Raw genomic sequence first — 15,972 nt, 5'->3', positions numbered from 1 at the left:
TGAAATTTTTTGGCCTTGTATTAATCCAGATCCTTTGCTGTAAGTGGCATTATTGCATAATCTTATTTATGTTTTATGAAATTAGAATTGAATCAAAAAAGAGACACAGATGACTAGTACATGCAGTGTGTCTAGGCAATTATTAACTGTTTTTTATTAACTGTATCGCTGTCACGCAATGAGTACTGATTTTTAAGTTGCCTTGTCTAGTTAACAGTAGTCTAAAAACATGTCTTTTGACTGGCAACATAGATCTCGGTTTACTTTTCAACACCCATCCTACATTCAAAACCACCATAGCCCAGACTTGCCCTGCTCTTAGACTATTGCAGTGTATGACTGTGAGCTAATGAGATCACAGTCAGATCCTTGTCCTTAAAACCAGAATGGTGTCTCCACTCACAGCAGGCCTGCAGCCTCTGATTACAAAACTGCTGGGTGAGAATGTTCCACTCAGAGGCTTGACAGGGGACCAGAACAAAAGAGCTCCCAGAGTTAATGACATATTAATGAGCCCTGCAGGAGATCGGATTGAGTTCTAGCATCTGATAGATTTATGTAGTTTGTGCATTAATTTATTCATTATGTCAAAATATCTTTAATTTGTATTTATATAATATTAAATTATAGAAAGTATAATATTAAGATGAAATGCATGTGATATTGTATATTGTGTAATATTGTGCGTATACACACAAATGTGTGTTTGTTTATATATGAGCAATGTCACATGAGTAGCTGTGCGATATGGCTTTATATCGGCATGGCTGTGATAGAAATTATCTTTATTAACAAACTTCATATTTGAACTGTAAACAAGTAGATTCTTGCCTAAAAAAGGTCATAAAACTGCATTCCTTGACACAAAAAAACAGTATTATATATAAAATTATAGTGGATTTGGGTGACCACCATGACACTCGCTGTGAGAAATACCGCAAGCGGAGTGATACAAACAGTTATATTTCTATAAACGTTCCATTCCTTTTATTATTAAATTTCTTTCCTTTAATTTCTTGGATGTGGTCAAAGTATTAGATTAGATCACCCCATACTGAACTCAGGAAGGGAAATGTGATATACTGACCTTGCAGTGTGAACAGGCTTTTGGGAAAGAGAATATTGAGAGAAGTATAATTAATATAGTCATTCCTACTATGATTTTGGTAGTGCCAAATGCCCCTAACTTTTAGTAGTTATGTCAGTTGCAATCACGAGACTAATCGCAGACACAAGGTCAGATTGTAAACTTGCTTCAATACCATTTGAAATCTTTCCAACGTGTCACCAGGTGTGTGAACTGTTCCAGTTATAGAGCCACAACCGATGTAACTCTGAGAAAGAGAAGTATTGGGAAGCAGGAGTAAAAAAAAAATTCTGTCCAAAAATGAGGGCATGTGTTTCATGTTGTACAAGAATAAACATTCCAGTTGCTATGTGCGTGAGCTTGTGTGAGAATGCGATGTCTGGGAAGATCTTGATCTTGTAATTGGCGCACATAGTCTGCGATTAGTTGTGCAGTTTGCACACCACCTCGATGGAAAACAAGAAACCTGATATATTTTAAAGATCGTAAACTTAAATCGAAGTATTCCCTTTTGAGAGGATGGTTGAGCATGGTGTACTCTGCATCAGTTTTTTTTTTTTGTCTGGCTCCATCCTGTGTTGATTTAAAAATAAATGTTCAAAGTTGGGTTTCACATGGTTTTATTAAGAGAACAACTTTTGGACAACAGGAGTCTAGTTTTTGAAATTGCCCCCAGCTGATTCTGTTCCAGTCTACACGGTCAAACTTGCGTGTTGGGGTCGGGTGTTTTCCACCCCATGTGATGCAGGGATGGAGGAAAAACCTTTTCTGTTATTCATCAATGTTTTCAAGGTGATTGATTTCTATCTTGAAAACAACATGAATAATAACTTTTTTTTTTCTCTCCATCAATTTCAATTTCGTGTTTGGTTTGGAAACTATTGTTGCAGTGCCTGGCAGTGTCAGTACATATATTATCTGTTCTCTTTTGCTGTCTTCCCTGTGGGAGTTCTGAGTCAGCATTATAATCGTTTGTGAATGTTGGAGATGATGATGATGATCATCATATTCCCTTTTCTTTGTTTGTTTGTGCACTGCGCACATTTCGAAGTCATGTCGTGAACATTTTTACTCTTCAGTCACAGGCATTGCTTAACAGGCAAAAGCCTAGTGAAAAAAATGAAGTAAGGAAAGAAAACTTTTTAGCCAAAAAGTTACATTCTGTCAGTGTCTCACCCCAAATGGACACACAAAGAGAATTTTTGTCTAGTTCATAACGAACAACTTGGGCATTTTATTTAGGGCTGCACGATTATGAAAAATATCATAATTGTCGATTATTCCCTTAAAATTGTTTGCGATTTATTAATCACAATTATCACAATTTACATTGAATTATGTTTATACCATTGTTTGATGCAACTGCAAGCCGTATTTTTATATGAATATAAACAAGCTGAAAACACTCTAACTGAAAAACTTTGTGCTTTTCTATAGTATTAAGCCTCAAATGTCAACTATACATCGGATTGGTTTCTTCTTTAAATTATATTTTAAAAAATATGAATGAAAACTAAAATTCAAATAATGGGAAAAACTCTTAAGATAACATGTAGAAAGAAAAAAAATGCATCTTAAGCACGCAGAATAACATAAATGGACTTTGAACAATTAATTGCCGCTTTGAATGATTACATAATTGTGGCATCCACAATTGTAATTGCGATTAGAAATTTGATTAATTGTGCAGCCCTTATTTTATTCCAAGTCTTTTGAAGTCATACTATAGCTTTCATTTTGCTGAAATGTCTGAAAAGATATTTATTTACTCATAATCGTTCTCTCCAGTGAGCCGTTAACTCAAGAACCACTGATCAATGAGTCTTGAGAACCAAATCAGTGGAGGATTCGTTGTTTTAAGATGGTTCTTTTTATTAAAGACCTGGTTCATTTGCTTCATGAATTGGACAAATCAGAGTTCAATTCAGTTCTCGAATTATATTTGGTTTAATTTTGTTTTTGGGCAAAGTATACATCTTAAACTGTCAGTTATGGGGGAAAGTGATTTTGGCTGGAATCTCAAAGCTTCACAACCACAACCTCATCAGGAATTTACCCTTGAGTCCACATGTTGCCTTAATCAGTATTTTAAATGGTGTTTGGAAAGTCAGGCACAGTACCAGACATATCCAAAGGGAATTCACCTAACGAAAAGCCTTCTGTGAGAATGGAAAATGACATTTCTGACATATTGGAAACTTAGTATATATATATATATAGGACGGAAAAGATTGTATTTTAATATGTGATGACGTGTACCGCTCAGCAGTTCGGTGTCATTTTAGTGCTTACAGTGAGATGATTGCTGTAACCCATCATCTATGATGATTTCTGCAGCACTGCTGAGGTTGTCTTTAAGCACCTGTGAAAATACACATTTTGTGATCTATTGAAAGTTTATCCCATAACGTTGACTGTTCAGTGGTTCATTAGTGATAGATGGGGAAGATTTGGGTTTCAGAAACGCGTCAGAAAGACTCTGACAGTTAGGTTTACTGTAAATCACTGGTTTTGAGATCATCATTGTGGGTGTGGGGCTGAGTGTAGGATGCGTAAATGTATTCACCAGTAAGGGCTGGAAAAGTGCTTTAGATTGACCTACCATGATGCTCTCCAGCCTGTAAAGTTTTTATCAGTGCTGGAGCGAATCGCACAAGTCTGCTGTAAAAGTTACTTTAAAGCCGCCCATATGCTGTGCATGTGTGTGAAGTATAGAAAGCTGTCCTTATAGAAGATAGACCATAGAACATCTTTAGAGAGTGTAAATCATGCTTTTAATGGTTCCTTACAAAATACTGAAAGCTTGTGTTTGACGAGCGCTTTTATAAGTCTGTCAAAACATGGGAAATGAAGTCACGACCTGACCTTCACTTCCACAGATAAAGGATGATGGGCCATCCCACTGTGTCAGTAAAATCAAAGCTAGATCTGTATTGCTCACATATTTAAGTACCAGTGGATTTTGGTGAGTAAATGTGCTATTGCCTAACACTTGTATGATACAGCAATGTTTTTCAAATTTTCCTTTTAATGGATTTTTTTTAATCTATACTTTCTCTTCTGCATTATCTTGTTACTTTTTTATTCGAAATATAGATTTTTTAAAATTTTTTTATCTGTTTGAGGTTTCGGAATTATACAGCAAATGTTATTGCTTTTAAATTTTTGCTTTTAAAAGTTTTATGATCCCCATAGTCATGGAAAACCTGGAAATAGCCAGAAAAAAATGATTTTAAAATTGTGATCTCCAGGCCTGGAAAAATCATAGAAATTAGTAAAATTTTCCTTTTTATTTTATGTTCACAAAGGTAGTATTTATTTAATCAAAAATGTTGCAGTCAAACAGTCATATTGTTAAATATTATTAATATTTAAAATAACTGTCTTTTAATGTATTTTAAAATGATTTATTCCTGCTATGGCAAAGATGAGTTTTCAGCAGCCTTTACTCTAGTCTTCAGTGTCACATGATCCTTCAGAAATCTTTCTAATATACTGATTTGATGCTTATGTTATATTTCTTATAATTATCAATGTTGAAAACAGTTGCTGCCTAATATTTTTGCAGGAAGTGTGATAATTTTTTTCTTGATTCGTTGATGAATAGAAAGTTCCAAAGGACAAGATTTATTTGAAATTGAAACATACATTTCTTTACTGCCAGGTTTGATGAGTTTAATGCAGTCTTGCTGAATAAAAGTATTAAATGAAAAAACTGCACAGTAGTGTACCTTTCCTTAACCCCGTTTTCTTTCATGTGGGAGTCATCATCTGTTGTGTTGACCGCGTGTGACTGATCTTGGTAAACCCCTAAAGTGCCTCTTAACCTCTACAGGCCACCCGGCATATCACCTGCATTTCTTTAACCATTACTTTCACAGAGCTGTTTTATATGATTATATTTTTCTGTGCTAATACAATTACTTTACTGTCTCACTGCAGAAAGCATCATTAAAGACAAAGAGTTTGAGGTGATGATGCAGATCGACTGTGAGGTCATGGACACCAGGATACTCCACATCAAGTCGTCTACTATTCCACCCATCTTGCGGGTCAATCAGACAGACACAGACTCTTTCTATCACACGGCCCCCAACAACAACCAGCCTGCGGCCCCCGTCGGTGTCCTCATGGGATCTTCTTAGTCTCAGCTATCTATCTTATAAATCTTGTGTTGTTGTGAATTGCCTGTTTTTTCACCATCATCTATTTTGATACATAATTAGCATTTTGTGTTCATTTTTGTGCCTCTTCTGTTCTTCGAGTGGCCAACCAGGATCTTGGAAATCAACTAACAAATCACCAAGATAATTCAATTCCTCTTGAAGGCACCTCTTCCAAATGCATCTAGTAAGCCATTTAATACTGATGAGCCATTCAGTACATATTACAGTCTTATTCCAGGCTATTGACTTCAACTACTGGCATTTACATTTATGTACACTTTATGCAAAGTGACTTCAACCATGTACAAATATATTTTTGCTCTACCAGCTGAACCACAGGAGCATTCATTATCCAAATCTCCCAAACCAAAGTGCGATCTGGCTCGATTATTGAACACTTTTCTGCTGTATGTGGTAGCTGTCAGGGAGTTGTTTTTGGTTTTTTGTTTGTACTGTGTTTGTTTTGTTTATAAGATTTATTCAAATGAATATTTATGAAGGTTTAATATTTGCACCAAGCTTGTTTGGTACACATTTAATGGTCATATTCAGCGATATACACCACTATCCTCAAACAAACTGCATTGCCAGTGAGTTTTGTTTTTGTTTTGTTTTAATGTTTTGGTTTTGCATTTCTGTTGAATAGAAAAGTAGGGAGATGGATTATTTACACTTTTGAGTCAGTGTAATTGACTTTCCATTTGATGGATCTGATTCAGGATGGTGCTGTAAATATATATCAAAAATATATATTTGAAAGTATTTGGATAATACTTGTGCTTTATACTTGGTCATTGAAGGGTAATCATTTTAGACTAATTCTAATTGGGATAGCAGTGTGGGGGTCTTATGCAACATCTATCAGTTCATTTTAATGTTTTTCTTAGTGGCTTAATTGCACTTTAAACGAGGTGTGCTTGAGATAAATACAGCTGTTAACAATACTGGCTGTTAATTTGAAGTTGTAGAAGGGACCCAGATTATTAATGTTAGTTTGTACCTCATCTGTCCTTGTTCACGGTGTGTTTGTCTCTCTTATTCTAGCGTATTTAGACGTGCACTTATTTCTTGTCCTATTTAGGATGCCGAAGTCAGTTATCATTCGAAAGCAATGTGATTTATTTGCTTATTCTTTCCAATCTGTCGTCACTTTCAATGAATAAAAAAAATAAATAATACAATTTGAATTTCACAGTTTATAAACTCAACTCAGGTGAAGCTTTGTTCTCAAAATGTGGATAATATATTAGTATTTAGTGAGAAAATTTCACATTTTGTCCTTAGCATTGCAGTAGAAATGTTTCATTTATTTCTCAACAAATCCCTTTTTCCTCTCTGGCAGCTTTTTTATTTTTAATATATTTCATTTCCTTATTTTTGGAAAGATGTTTTGTTTGTTCACAAAGTGATGGCGATGAAAGCTATTTTGTTACAATGCAAAGAAATAAACACTGGACTCAAGTTTGTGGGTGATTTGTGTGTATCTTTTGTTTTTAGGACGCAGACAGAGTCTTATGTCAGTCTGAATTTGCTCTCTGAAATTGAAGGTTTGTGTAAATGTGGGGTCTGAGGTGCTGTAAAGTGCTGATTATAGGTCATTTCGAAGATTGGGGTAAACCGTGTTTTAGGGTTAAAATATGGTAGATGTGTTTTGTTTATCCAGATTTAGCTCTGTGGATCAAGGGGTTTACAGTGTAGCACTTTGCTCTCATCTACAGTAAATAACCAGTAAGAATATCTGTGCTGAGAACACGCTTTCACTTGACATCTTTACTGTGAAAGGAAAACCAGAGCCAAATATCTTATTTCAACTCATTTTATTGCAGCCATTTTCTGAGTCTGACAGAGATTTGAATTTCTTAAGTGCTAGAAGATTAAACAAAATTGCAATAAAATATGCATCAAACGTACTGATGAAAAAAACACTCTGAAAATGTGCACAAAATGCTGTCTACTCATGTTTTACTGAAATGATACAATTGCAAACGTTTTTACAATTGCGAACTTTTTTTATCACATATGCAAGTGATAGTTTGTAAAAAAAAAAAAAAAACATGTTTATGAAAATACAAATTGTATTTTTTACATTCATCAATCCCATGTTCTAGCTTTTATATTACAGTATATACAATGTATTCTACTGGATTTAAGAATACAACGCCTCAAAACTTCTGCCAGCCTTATGAGAGGTATCGCTATAAACATAAAGAAGTTCATTTTCATAGTGCAAAAGCAAGCGTCAATATCTAAAAAAAAAAAGGGGGAAAAAATGCAAACTGCAAAGCTCACATAGCTGCAGCCTTTGGGTGTTAAGAAATTCTTTTAACAAAGTTGCTTTTCTTTGTTTTCACCATAAATGTAACAATATGGGTCCTTTTTTACACTTTGAAAACTTAATAGCATATTAATAAGTATATTAAACTACATGAAGTTAAGCTGAGTGAACTGATCCACAATCCACATTTACGGTTTCTTCTACTTTGTGCAAAGGACACACTTGCTCTGGTCTACAGTGGGTCTACATATGCAAAGATATTATACGTGACCTGATGTCCGTTGTCCCAGGCGTACAACACCCTCTCTTTGGGGTTGTAATCGATCTGAGTGATGTAAGTACAGTTGTTGCTGAAAGGCAGGTGAGGGATCACCTGAGTGTTAGTGTGGGTGTCAAAGGCGTAGGACAAATTGGTGTCCTGCTGATTGTAGCTATCCGTCGCGTAAAGAACGCCGCATACGATGAAGCAATTGCCGTAGCGATTGCGTCGAAGCCCAGTCCTCCAAGTGGTTTCACGCTTCATGCTTAGATCATTGGGGTTCAGACGGCTCAAGACGATCATTTCCTGCAAGAAGCCCTCGTCGTCCAGCGCTGGGTAGATCACCCAAAGTCCACTTTCGTCGACGGCCAAATCCATGTCTGAGTTTCCTCTCCATCTCCACGTGGACACGTCGTCGTTATCAAACACCGCATCGTGCAGCATGGTCCAGGCAGCCACGTAACGCAACCGCAGGTCGTACTTAATAATGTCTCGAGAGAATGCACGGTTGTAATAAAAAGCACCCTTGTAGACCACATGGCCGGTGCCGATCCAGTTATAAGGCAGCTTGTAGGAATTAGTGACGCGACCGAATAAAAGTAAGAAAACAAAACCAGTAAAATTGCTTATTTATAAAGTTTATCTGAAAAAAAGAGCCATACCTTGTTTGAAGACATCCATGTTGCGGAATTCCAGAAGGTTGTTGCCATAATAATAGTTTGTGACATAGATCTTGTCATCTTGAGCCAGTGGATCCTTCATCCAAGCGCCCTCATTACGACCGTATGTATTGTGTGTAATGGGCTCTGAGATTGTGGCCAAAGTGTCCTTACACATTCCTTCAAACAAAACCCAGAATTATGTTGTTGTTGTGTTTTAATCATTTTTGTGCCAAACCATGCAAACATTCTGAATTCAACAAAGGGATAGTCCACCCAAAAATGAAAATTCTGTCATTAATTACTCACCCTAATGTCGTTACAAACCTGTAAGACCTTTGTTCATTCACAAATTAATATTTTGATGAAATCCGAGAGCTTTCTGACCCTCCATAGACAGCAACACAACTGAAATGTTCCCAGACCCAGAAACATAGTAAAGATATCATTGGTTCAACCATAATTTTACGAAGCTATGAGAATATTTTTTTGTGTGTGCAAAGAAAATAACTTTATTCAACAATTCTTCTCCTCCAAATCACGTATTCTGCCATTATCGAGAGTACCAAGATGCATGTGCATTCTGTCCTCTGCACGCAAACAAGACACAGAGCATGCTAGTTCTACGTTAGCAGCATCACGCGTGTGTTGTTAACATGTAGAGGTTCCCCCTGATAATGGCAGAAGATGATATTTGGAAGAGAAGAATTGTTGAATAAAGTCGTTATTTTTGTTTTCTTTGGACACAAAAAGTATTCTCGCAGCTTTGTAAAATTACTGTTGAACCACTGTCACATGGACTGTTTTACCGATGTCCTTGCTACGTTTCTGGGAATGGGAACATTTCAGTTGCATTGTTGTCTATGGAGGGTCAGAAAGCTCTCGGATTTCATCAAAAATATCTTAATTTGTGTTCTGAAGATGAACAAAGGTCTTACAGGTTTGGACGACATGAGGGTGAGTAATTAAGTGAAAGTGTCGTGACATACAGCCAAGTATGGTGACCCATACTCAGAATTGGTGCTCTGCTTTTAACCCATCCAAAGTGCACACACAGCAGTGAAAACAAAAACACCTATAACACACACCGGAGCAGTGGGCAGCCATTTATGCTGCGGCTACATGTACCTTTACATTTCACAACATCACCTCAGTCGTGGTATTGAGGGTGCAGAGAGCACTGTACATGCACTCCCCCCACCTACAATTCCTGCCGGCCCGAGACTCGAACTCTCAACACTTGGATTGCGAGTCGGACTCTCTAACCATTAGGCCACGACTTCCCCAAATTCTAATGATAGAATTTTCAGTTTTTGGTGAACTATCCCTTTAAGTGGTAATGGAAAATATTTTGCTTTCATAAATTGGTACAATCATATGAAAAAAAAATATATTATTTTATTGTATTTATTCATATTTTTATTTTTTACTTTCATAATTGGTATAATAATTTAAAAAAATTATATTTAGAAATATTAAAAAATACAATTGTAATTAATAATAAATAAAATCACTACTTCCAAAATAAGTTATTTTATATAAATTTTGCATAAATGTATGCAGACACACATATAATTAATTTACATTTATTTGAACATTTATAATAAAATAATAACAAATAAACAAATATAACAAAAAATAACAAGATCATAAAATAAAATAAATAATAACAAGAACATCATAAGGCTTTACCTGGCTTCTTTTGAGGTCCCTCTACCACGCTCTCTTCAACCACAGTTTTTACAGCTTTCATTCTTTCCATTTCCTCTTCTACCACTACCTCTTCCTCTTCATCCCAGCTCATGCTATATTTATGTTTGCCAGGTTTGCTTGGGGTTGTAGTTGTTATTGTGGTAGTTTTTGTAGTGGTCATCAAAGATGGCACTGAGGTTAATGTATGTTTGGGAGTCATCTTGTGTAAATGGGTAACTGAGTCTCTCTTGCTTTCAGTGGCATGAGGTGATGTCACAATGGTGGTAGCAGCTCTTGTGTGAGCAGTTGATCCCAAGGAGCTTTCTGTGACTGTTAAAGAGTCTGAATGAGAAGTTGGTAATGGTGTTGTTCTCCTAAATGCGCTTTGAGTTAAACTCTCCATTGAAAGCATTGAAGCATTTCTTTCATCTTTCAGATTTGCCTTGGTAACAATTCCATTTTCAGTCACAGAAGATACAGATGTTTTCTTTTCAACAGTCCTGTTGGTGGTGATCTCTGTCAGAGTTGGCTCTGCAGTCACCACTTTAGCAGCAGCTGCTGTGACTGACTCATTCATTTTTATGTGGCCCAGATTGGATGACCTGACCAGAATGTTTTGAGCTTGTCTTACAGATGGAGTTGAGGGCTCCATGTTGCTTGCCTCCGTTTTTTTGACGATGGTTTGAGGTATAATATGTTCCTTGTGGATGGTGACCTTCAAATTATCCATCACAGCAGGTGTTGGTGTGGTTCTTTCATCTCCTGCAGAGTTGTCTGTGGTGGAACGACTGGTTTGAGTCTGAACGGATATTGGTTCAGTAGGCGTTTTAATCAGCAGGGCAGAGTCCAACAGTCCAGTAAATGGAGTTTGAAGGCCATCTCCCCCTTTTGAGGCTTCACTCTTGGGTTTTGGGCGGAAAGACCTCGCCTTGATGACCGGCCTAAAGTGGCGAGCTTTGTGATGAAGGAGCTGCTCGTCGGCAAAGAGATCAATTGGGCTGTCACCACTGTGATTTTCATCTACTGAAATGAAGAACAAAAAAGGCTTTCACAGCAATGCCACTGAAGAACCAATTTAGGTCCCCCAAAAATGTTTTAATAATATAAAGAACTTTTTTGCCAATAGAAAAGTTCTATTGATGTTAAAAGTTATTCATGTAAGCACAGTTACCAAAAAAGAACCTTCATTTTTAAGAGTGTTTTTCCAAACTTCTCCGTCTGAGATCTTTGAATGTAGATGGTAAAATCAAAGTTATACTTACAATTCTCCTCTGTGTCTGCCTCATCCACTGGGTCAGATTTATAGTATGTGATCCCCCTAACAATTATTTTTGGTTGCTTCTCCCTTCCTTGGCGCTCTTGTTCTTGTAAAACTGCAACGGCCTTGTTTAGATCTGATCTGCTGCTCTTCAGGAGATCTCCAACAAACTTTTCCTCATATTTACTCTGTTAAGTACATCAGAGGACACTGTGATACTGCAGCATTTGAGATATTATGTAATAAAGAAAAAAAATAAAATTCTGCCATCATTTACTTTTGACATTTACATTTGTCATCACCTAACCCAAACCATAACCTTCATTGAAAGTCCAGGTTAACAGAACTTAGAAGATCCAAAAAGGTCATAAAGGCAATGTATAATTAATCCATATGAACTGGTTTAATCCAAGTCTTGTGAAGAGATAAGATTGATTTATATGATGATGAATACGTTTAATTTAGGCTTTTTTCCCACATATAAACATACATACAGTCCATCACATATGGTAAACACAGAAACTTGTGTCACACGATAAAACCAACCTCATTGGTTCTCACGCACTACATTTGAGCTTCCGTGTTTACCATATGTGATGTGCTCTATGTACATATTTTTGTCAATTATTGTTTTAATGTAAAAAAAAAAAAAAAATCAATCAATCATATAAACCAATCATATCGCTTCGCTAAACTTGGATTAAACTTCTTGATTCATATAGATTCGTTTTACCGTGCTTTCTGGATCTAAGTTTTTGAGTACCTGGATTTTCAGTGAAGGGACAGAAATTTTTTAGATTTCTTAATTTGTGTTATGAAGATTAATCAAAGTCTTAACAGGTTTGGAATGACATCAGGGTGAGTAAATGCTGACAGAATTTTTTTGGTGAACTATCCCTTTAACAGATCATGATATAGATCATCTGCTTTGGATCTTTGATAGTCCAAGTCATTTGGCTCTTTTCATGCCAACTTATGTAAGAGTTGACAGTGGGATAAATTAGTGAGAGTTTCAAGACACAACATGAGGTCATTTTTGACTCTGAGACAGTGATCCTAAGTAAATAAATAAACACTCGCAGCAGGTGGGCTATTTCACTTCATGGCTTAACATAATGTTTGGATTGTTCCATTGTTACGTATTAGACATGGTACTTATGTAATGCAACATTTGTTTTAAATAGCACCTCCCACCTCTGTGTGCTGAAAAGCAGCTGCCTCGTCATTCTGCTCCCTCAGACTGGTCCTCTTCTCCTGCGGTTGTGGAGGCAGAGTTGTAGGTGAAGATGTGGGTGGTTGTGGATTTGGAGAGGTGCTCCTTGTGTTCGACTTCTCCTCGGTCTGGTTGTTTAAGACCATCTGTCAGTAATAAACTGCATAAATAATATGTTTAGCATGTGTAAGATAAGAAAACAAACAAAAACACCACTTACTTTTTCTATAGTGTCCATGCGATCAAGAAGCTTTGTGGTGACTGAGTGCAATTTCAGTAGATCCATGCCATAGAAGGAACCCTCCAGCAATTCCAGTATAGTTGACAGCTGTAACGATGAAGTAAATTCCGTCATGGCGAGAGCTGGTTTTATTTAAGGGGTGGGAAATGTTATGCATTCATATCCTGCCATATTTTGAACTTATTCTGGTCTATGAGATCCAACTGCAGATGTTCTGGTCACCTTGATATTATCTTTCCCAGCCTGCTGCAGCTTCTTCAACCGGAAGTCACCCTCACAGGGGTTTAAAGCGGACGGAGGTGCAATGCATGCACATTTGCAGTGGGGTCCTGATGTGATGGTCTCCACCGTGTAGAAATCCTGAGGCGTCGCGTGACCATCCCGTATCCGCTGGCACGCGCTCGCGCTCAGAGGTCTGACAACACATTTACAGCCACAGTCAGAGCCTTCCGAAAGCGCTTTCACTTTGTCATAATCACCCAGCAGCTACAAAGAAAAGAGGACGGATGCATTTTCCAGCCAGCCAGCTTTGTTGCATTGTTTGTATATTGATGTGCATTTTAATGTTCATTACTGTTTTTCAGTTACCAACGTTGTGAAGTCTATTCATTTGTTTCTGGTACATTTCTGAGTAACTTTCATTAATAACATTAACAAATTTAGCCTACTTACATTCAAACAGTATGCGAATTACAGTTTTGAAAGCCCTTGTTACATGTTACGTGTACTTCATATTATAATAACAACAATAAATTATGCATAATTTCATGCAAGTAACCCTAAGACAAACCCTAATACTAACCCTAACCATATAGTAATGTAGCTAGTTAATTGATATTACTCAGTACTTAAATATATAATTACACTGTAACAAGTGCTACAGTTTATTTTAAGGTGTTCTTGTTACAGTGTAATTATTCATTTATATGGTTTAGGGTTATCGGATGTAATTATGCAGAATTTTGTGCTAATACAATAGTAATTGCATGTAACGTGTAACAAGGACACCAAAGTGTTACCACATAAAGTGTAACCAATGTTTTCCAACCGTGAGTAGCCTAATTTTCTGTGCGTTTCGCCGAATAGAATTTTCTTAATTTTAAATATTTTTTTTAACTAAACTCAATTTTACGATGTGCATGTGATATAAAATGGAATAAATAATGTTAGTAATTATTATTATTATTTTGTGTATCATAAGATACGATCGCTCCAGCAGCCTACTGTTGCTGTGGTAACTTTCTCAGGAGCATGCAATGCATGTTCGCGACCTTATGTTTATGCTCTGAAATGTTGTGCTTTTCTTTAAAAACTTCTCCTAGGCCTATATTTGAATAATATATTTTAAATCAGATTTTATAGGCTATTCATAGGCTATTTGAATTTACTTCAGAAACGCATTATGTTAAGCATTATGCAAAGAATGTCAATAAGTTATTAATGAAAGTTATCATGAAGTGTTACTAATATTGTAGGTTATAAAGAAGCTGCACAGATATAATCGTATCGAACAGATTCTTACCTGACTTAATATATTTTCTTGATTATCTCTTTCAACTTCCAAAGTGTCATTCTGTTCATTCGTGTTCTCCTGGAGTCGCTGGTCTGATTTCGGAGCGGCTGAAGTGAGAGCGAATGTCACGAGCCATAAAACGCACCAGATTCCCATCGCAGTCATCGTGCAAGGTGTGATTCAATCCCGCCAAACATATGCCACTGTAGATTGTTCTTGCAGGTCGGGCTTTTTCCTCTTCAAAAACGATAAACCGTCAGACAGATCTCCATTTGCACTGCCCTCCAGGTGAAATACGGGATGAGGTTTTGCGAAAGTATAGAAGATGTGAAGTCCAGATGAGGGCAGGTGCCTGGTCCTCAGAGTGAAACTGGTTTGAGAAGAAGCAGGAGTGACGTGACATTTGAGCTGAAATGAGGGGGCTGGATGGAGAGACGCACGGAGCACGCTGAACGTGCGCGCTAGACGACTAGACTATAAACCTTTTTTTTTTTTTTTTTTTTTTTTTTTTTAAAAAGAAAGAAAATCAACATATATGTGTCATAAGAAAAAACTATTTATTTACAGTAAACTTTATTTTAACCCTTATGTGAACTTTATTATAGTTATATAAATTATTTATGTGGAATTTCATTAATGTGTTTGTTGCCTAATAAAAACATTTACATTGACAGTATGGAGCTCACCTGTGGCATTTTGCATTTGGACATAAAAATGACCCAATAACACCCAAATATTATTAGTTTGAATTCGTTTTAGTAAACGGATCCAATTTATTCAAGAAGTGTGTATCAAACATTTTAGCACTGAATGCGTGCATAGGGTTAACTTCTTGTAGCTACTAAAAGTGTAGCTAGAACAGAACATTATGCATAGAAATTGAAGTGTTACAGCGCCACCTAGTGTGTGTTAAGACAGAGGAATACAAATACGCAGTAAAATTTCGTTCTTTTTCCTATCTGCAAGTGCCAGGTGTCACACTAATATTATTAACCAACAGTGGTCAGTGTTGCTCCATATTACTGATGTTTGTTGCGTGACGTAGAACCAGTCCACCCTCTGGGGCCCTTAGTGGTCAAGTTTACTCTTTTTACTTCCAGGACTGGTGGTAGTAAACCAAGTATACTGTGACTGATATGTCACTAAAACAAGTAACTGAACAAGTAACACCATGTCACTTAAACAAAAAAATAAAACTGTTCACGTAAACTAAATGAACCAAACGGTTACAACAAAAAGCTCCAATATGAAAGTATGGAAATTATACACATACATAAATAAAGACAAGAACAATAATAGTAGTTGTAATATTATTTTTTACAACATTTAATTTAATTTATTTAATTAAATTATTTAAAATATTATTTTTTAACAAATATTAAAGCATACTTTGTCCCATAGAAGTGCACATTTGTATATTTATAATACTAATAATATTTAGCATTATTATACAACAATTATGATTTTGATAACTCTGGATAAGAAATTACTACAAATATTTAGATAAATACATCTGAGAGTCACACTGAAAACAATTTACCAAACAACACCAGCTGGTTCTCACGCAGCCCAGTGTAACGTCAAAATGAGTACTGTACCTTTAAGTCAC

At 36.3% G+C, this 15,972-nt stretch overlaps 2 protein-coding genes across 2 annotated transcripts in view; one reads left to right on the top strand and one right to left on the bottom strand.

The window, feature by feature from the left end:
* Positions 1 to 6,714, top strand: part of LOC109112752 (cyclic AMP-dependent transcription factor ATF-6 alpha-like) — a 34,240-nt gene extending 27,526 nt beyond the window's left edge. The window contains exon 16 of the mRNA XM_042746923.1: positions 5,030 to 6,714. Coding sequence (XP_042602857.1) covers positions 5,030 to 5,232 — 203 coding nt within the window. The 3' untranslated portion in view covers positions 5,233 to 6,714. The remainder of the gene's footprint in view (positions 1 to 5,029) is intronic.
* A 339-nt stretch (positions 6,715 to 7,053) lies between these two features.
* LOC109069533 (olfactomedin-like protein 2B) lies at positions 7,054 to 14,801 on the bottom strand. The gene is made up of 8 exons (XM_042746922.1): positions 14,373 to 14,801; positions 13,073 to 13,336; positions 12,830 to 12,937; positions 12,591 to 12,755; positions 11,401 to 11,584; positions 10,139 to 11,161; positions 8,451 to 8,626; positions 7,054 to 8,378 (listed from the first exon to the last, which is right to left on the bottom strand). Exons 1-8 carry the CDS (start codon positions 14,526 to 14,528, stop codon positions 7,761 to 7,763), a joined length of 2,694 nt encoding a protein of 897 aa, XP_042602856.1. The 5' UTR covers positions 14,529 to 14,801; the 3' UTR covers positions 7,054 to 7,760.
* Positions 14,802 to 15,972: the final 1,171 nt, after the last annotated feature.

This window comes from Cyprinus carpio, chromosome B20 (genome assembly GCF_018340385.1).
Source record: "Cyprinus carpio isolate SPL01 chromosome B20, ASM1834038v1, whole genome shotgun sequence".
Classification (NCBI taxonomy): Eukaryota; Metazoa; Chordata; class Actinopteri; order Cypriniformes; family Cyprinidae; genus Cyprinus; species Cyprinus carpio.
Note: the sequence above shows the minus strand (reverse complement) of the source record. Positions and strands in the feature narration are given on the sequence as shown.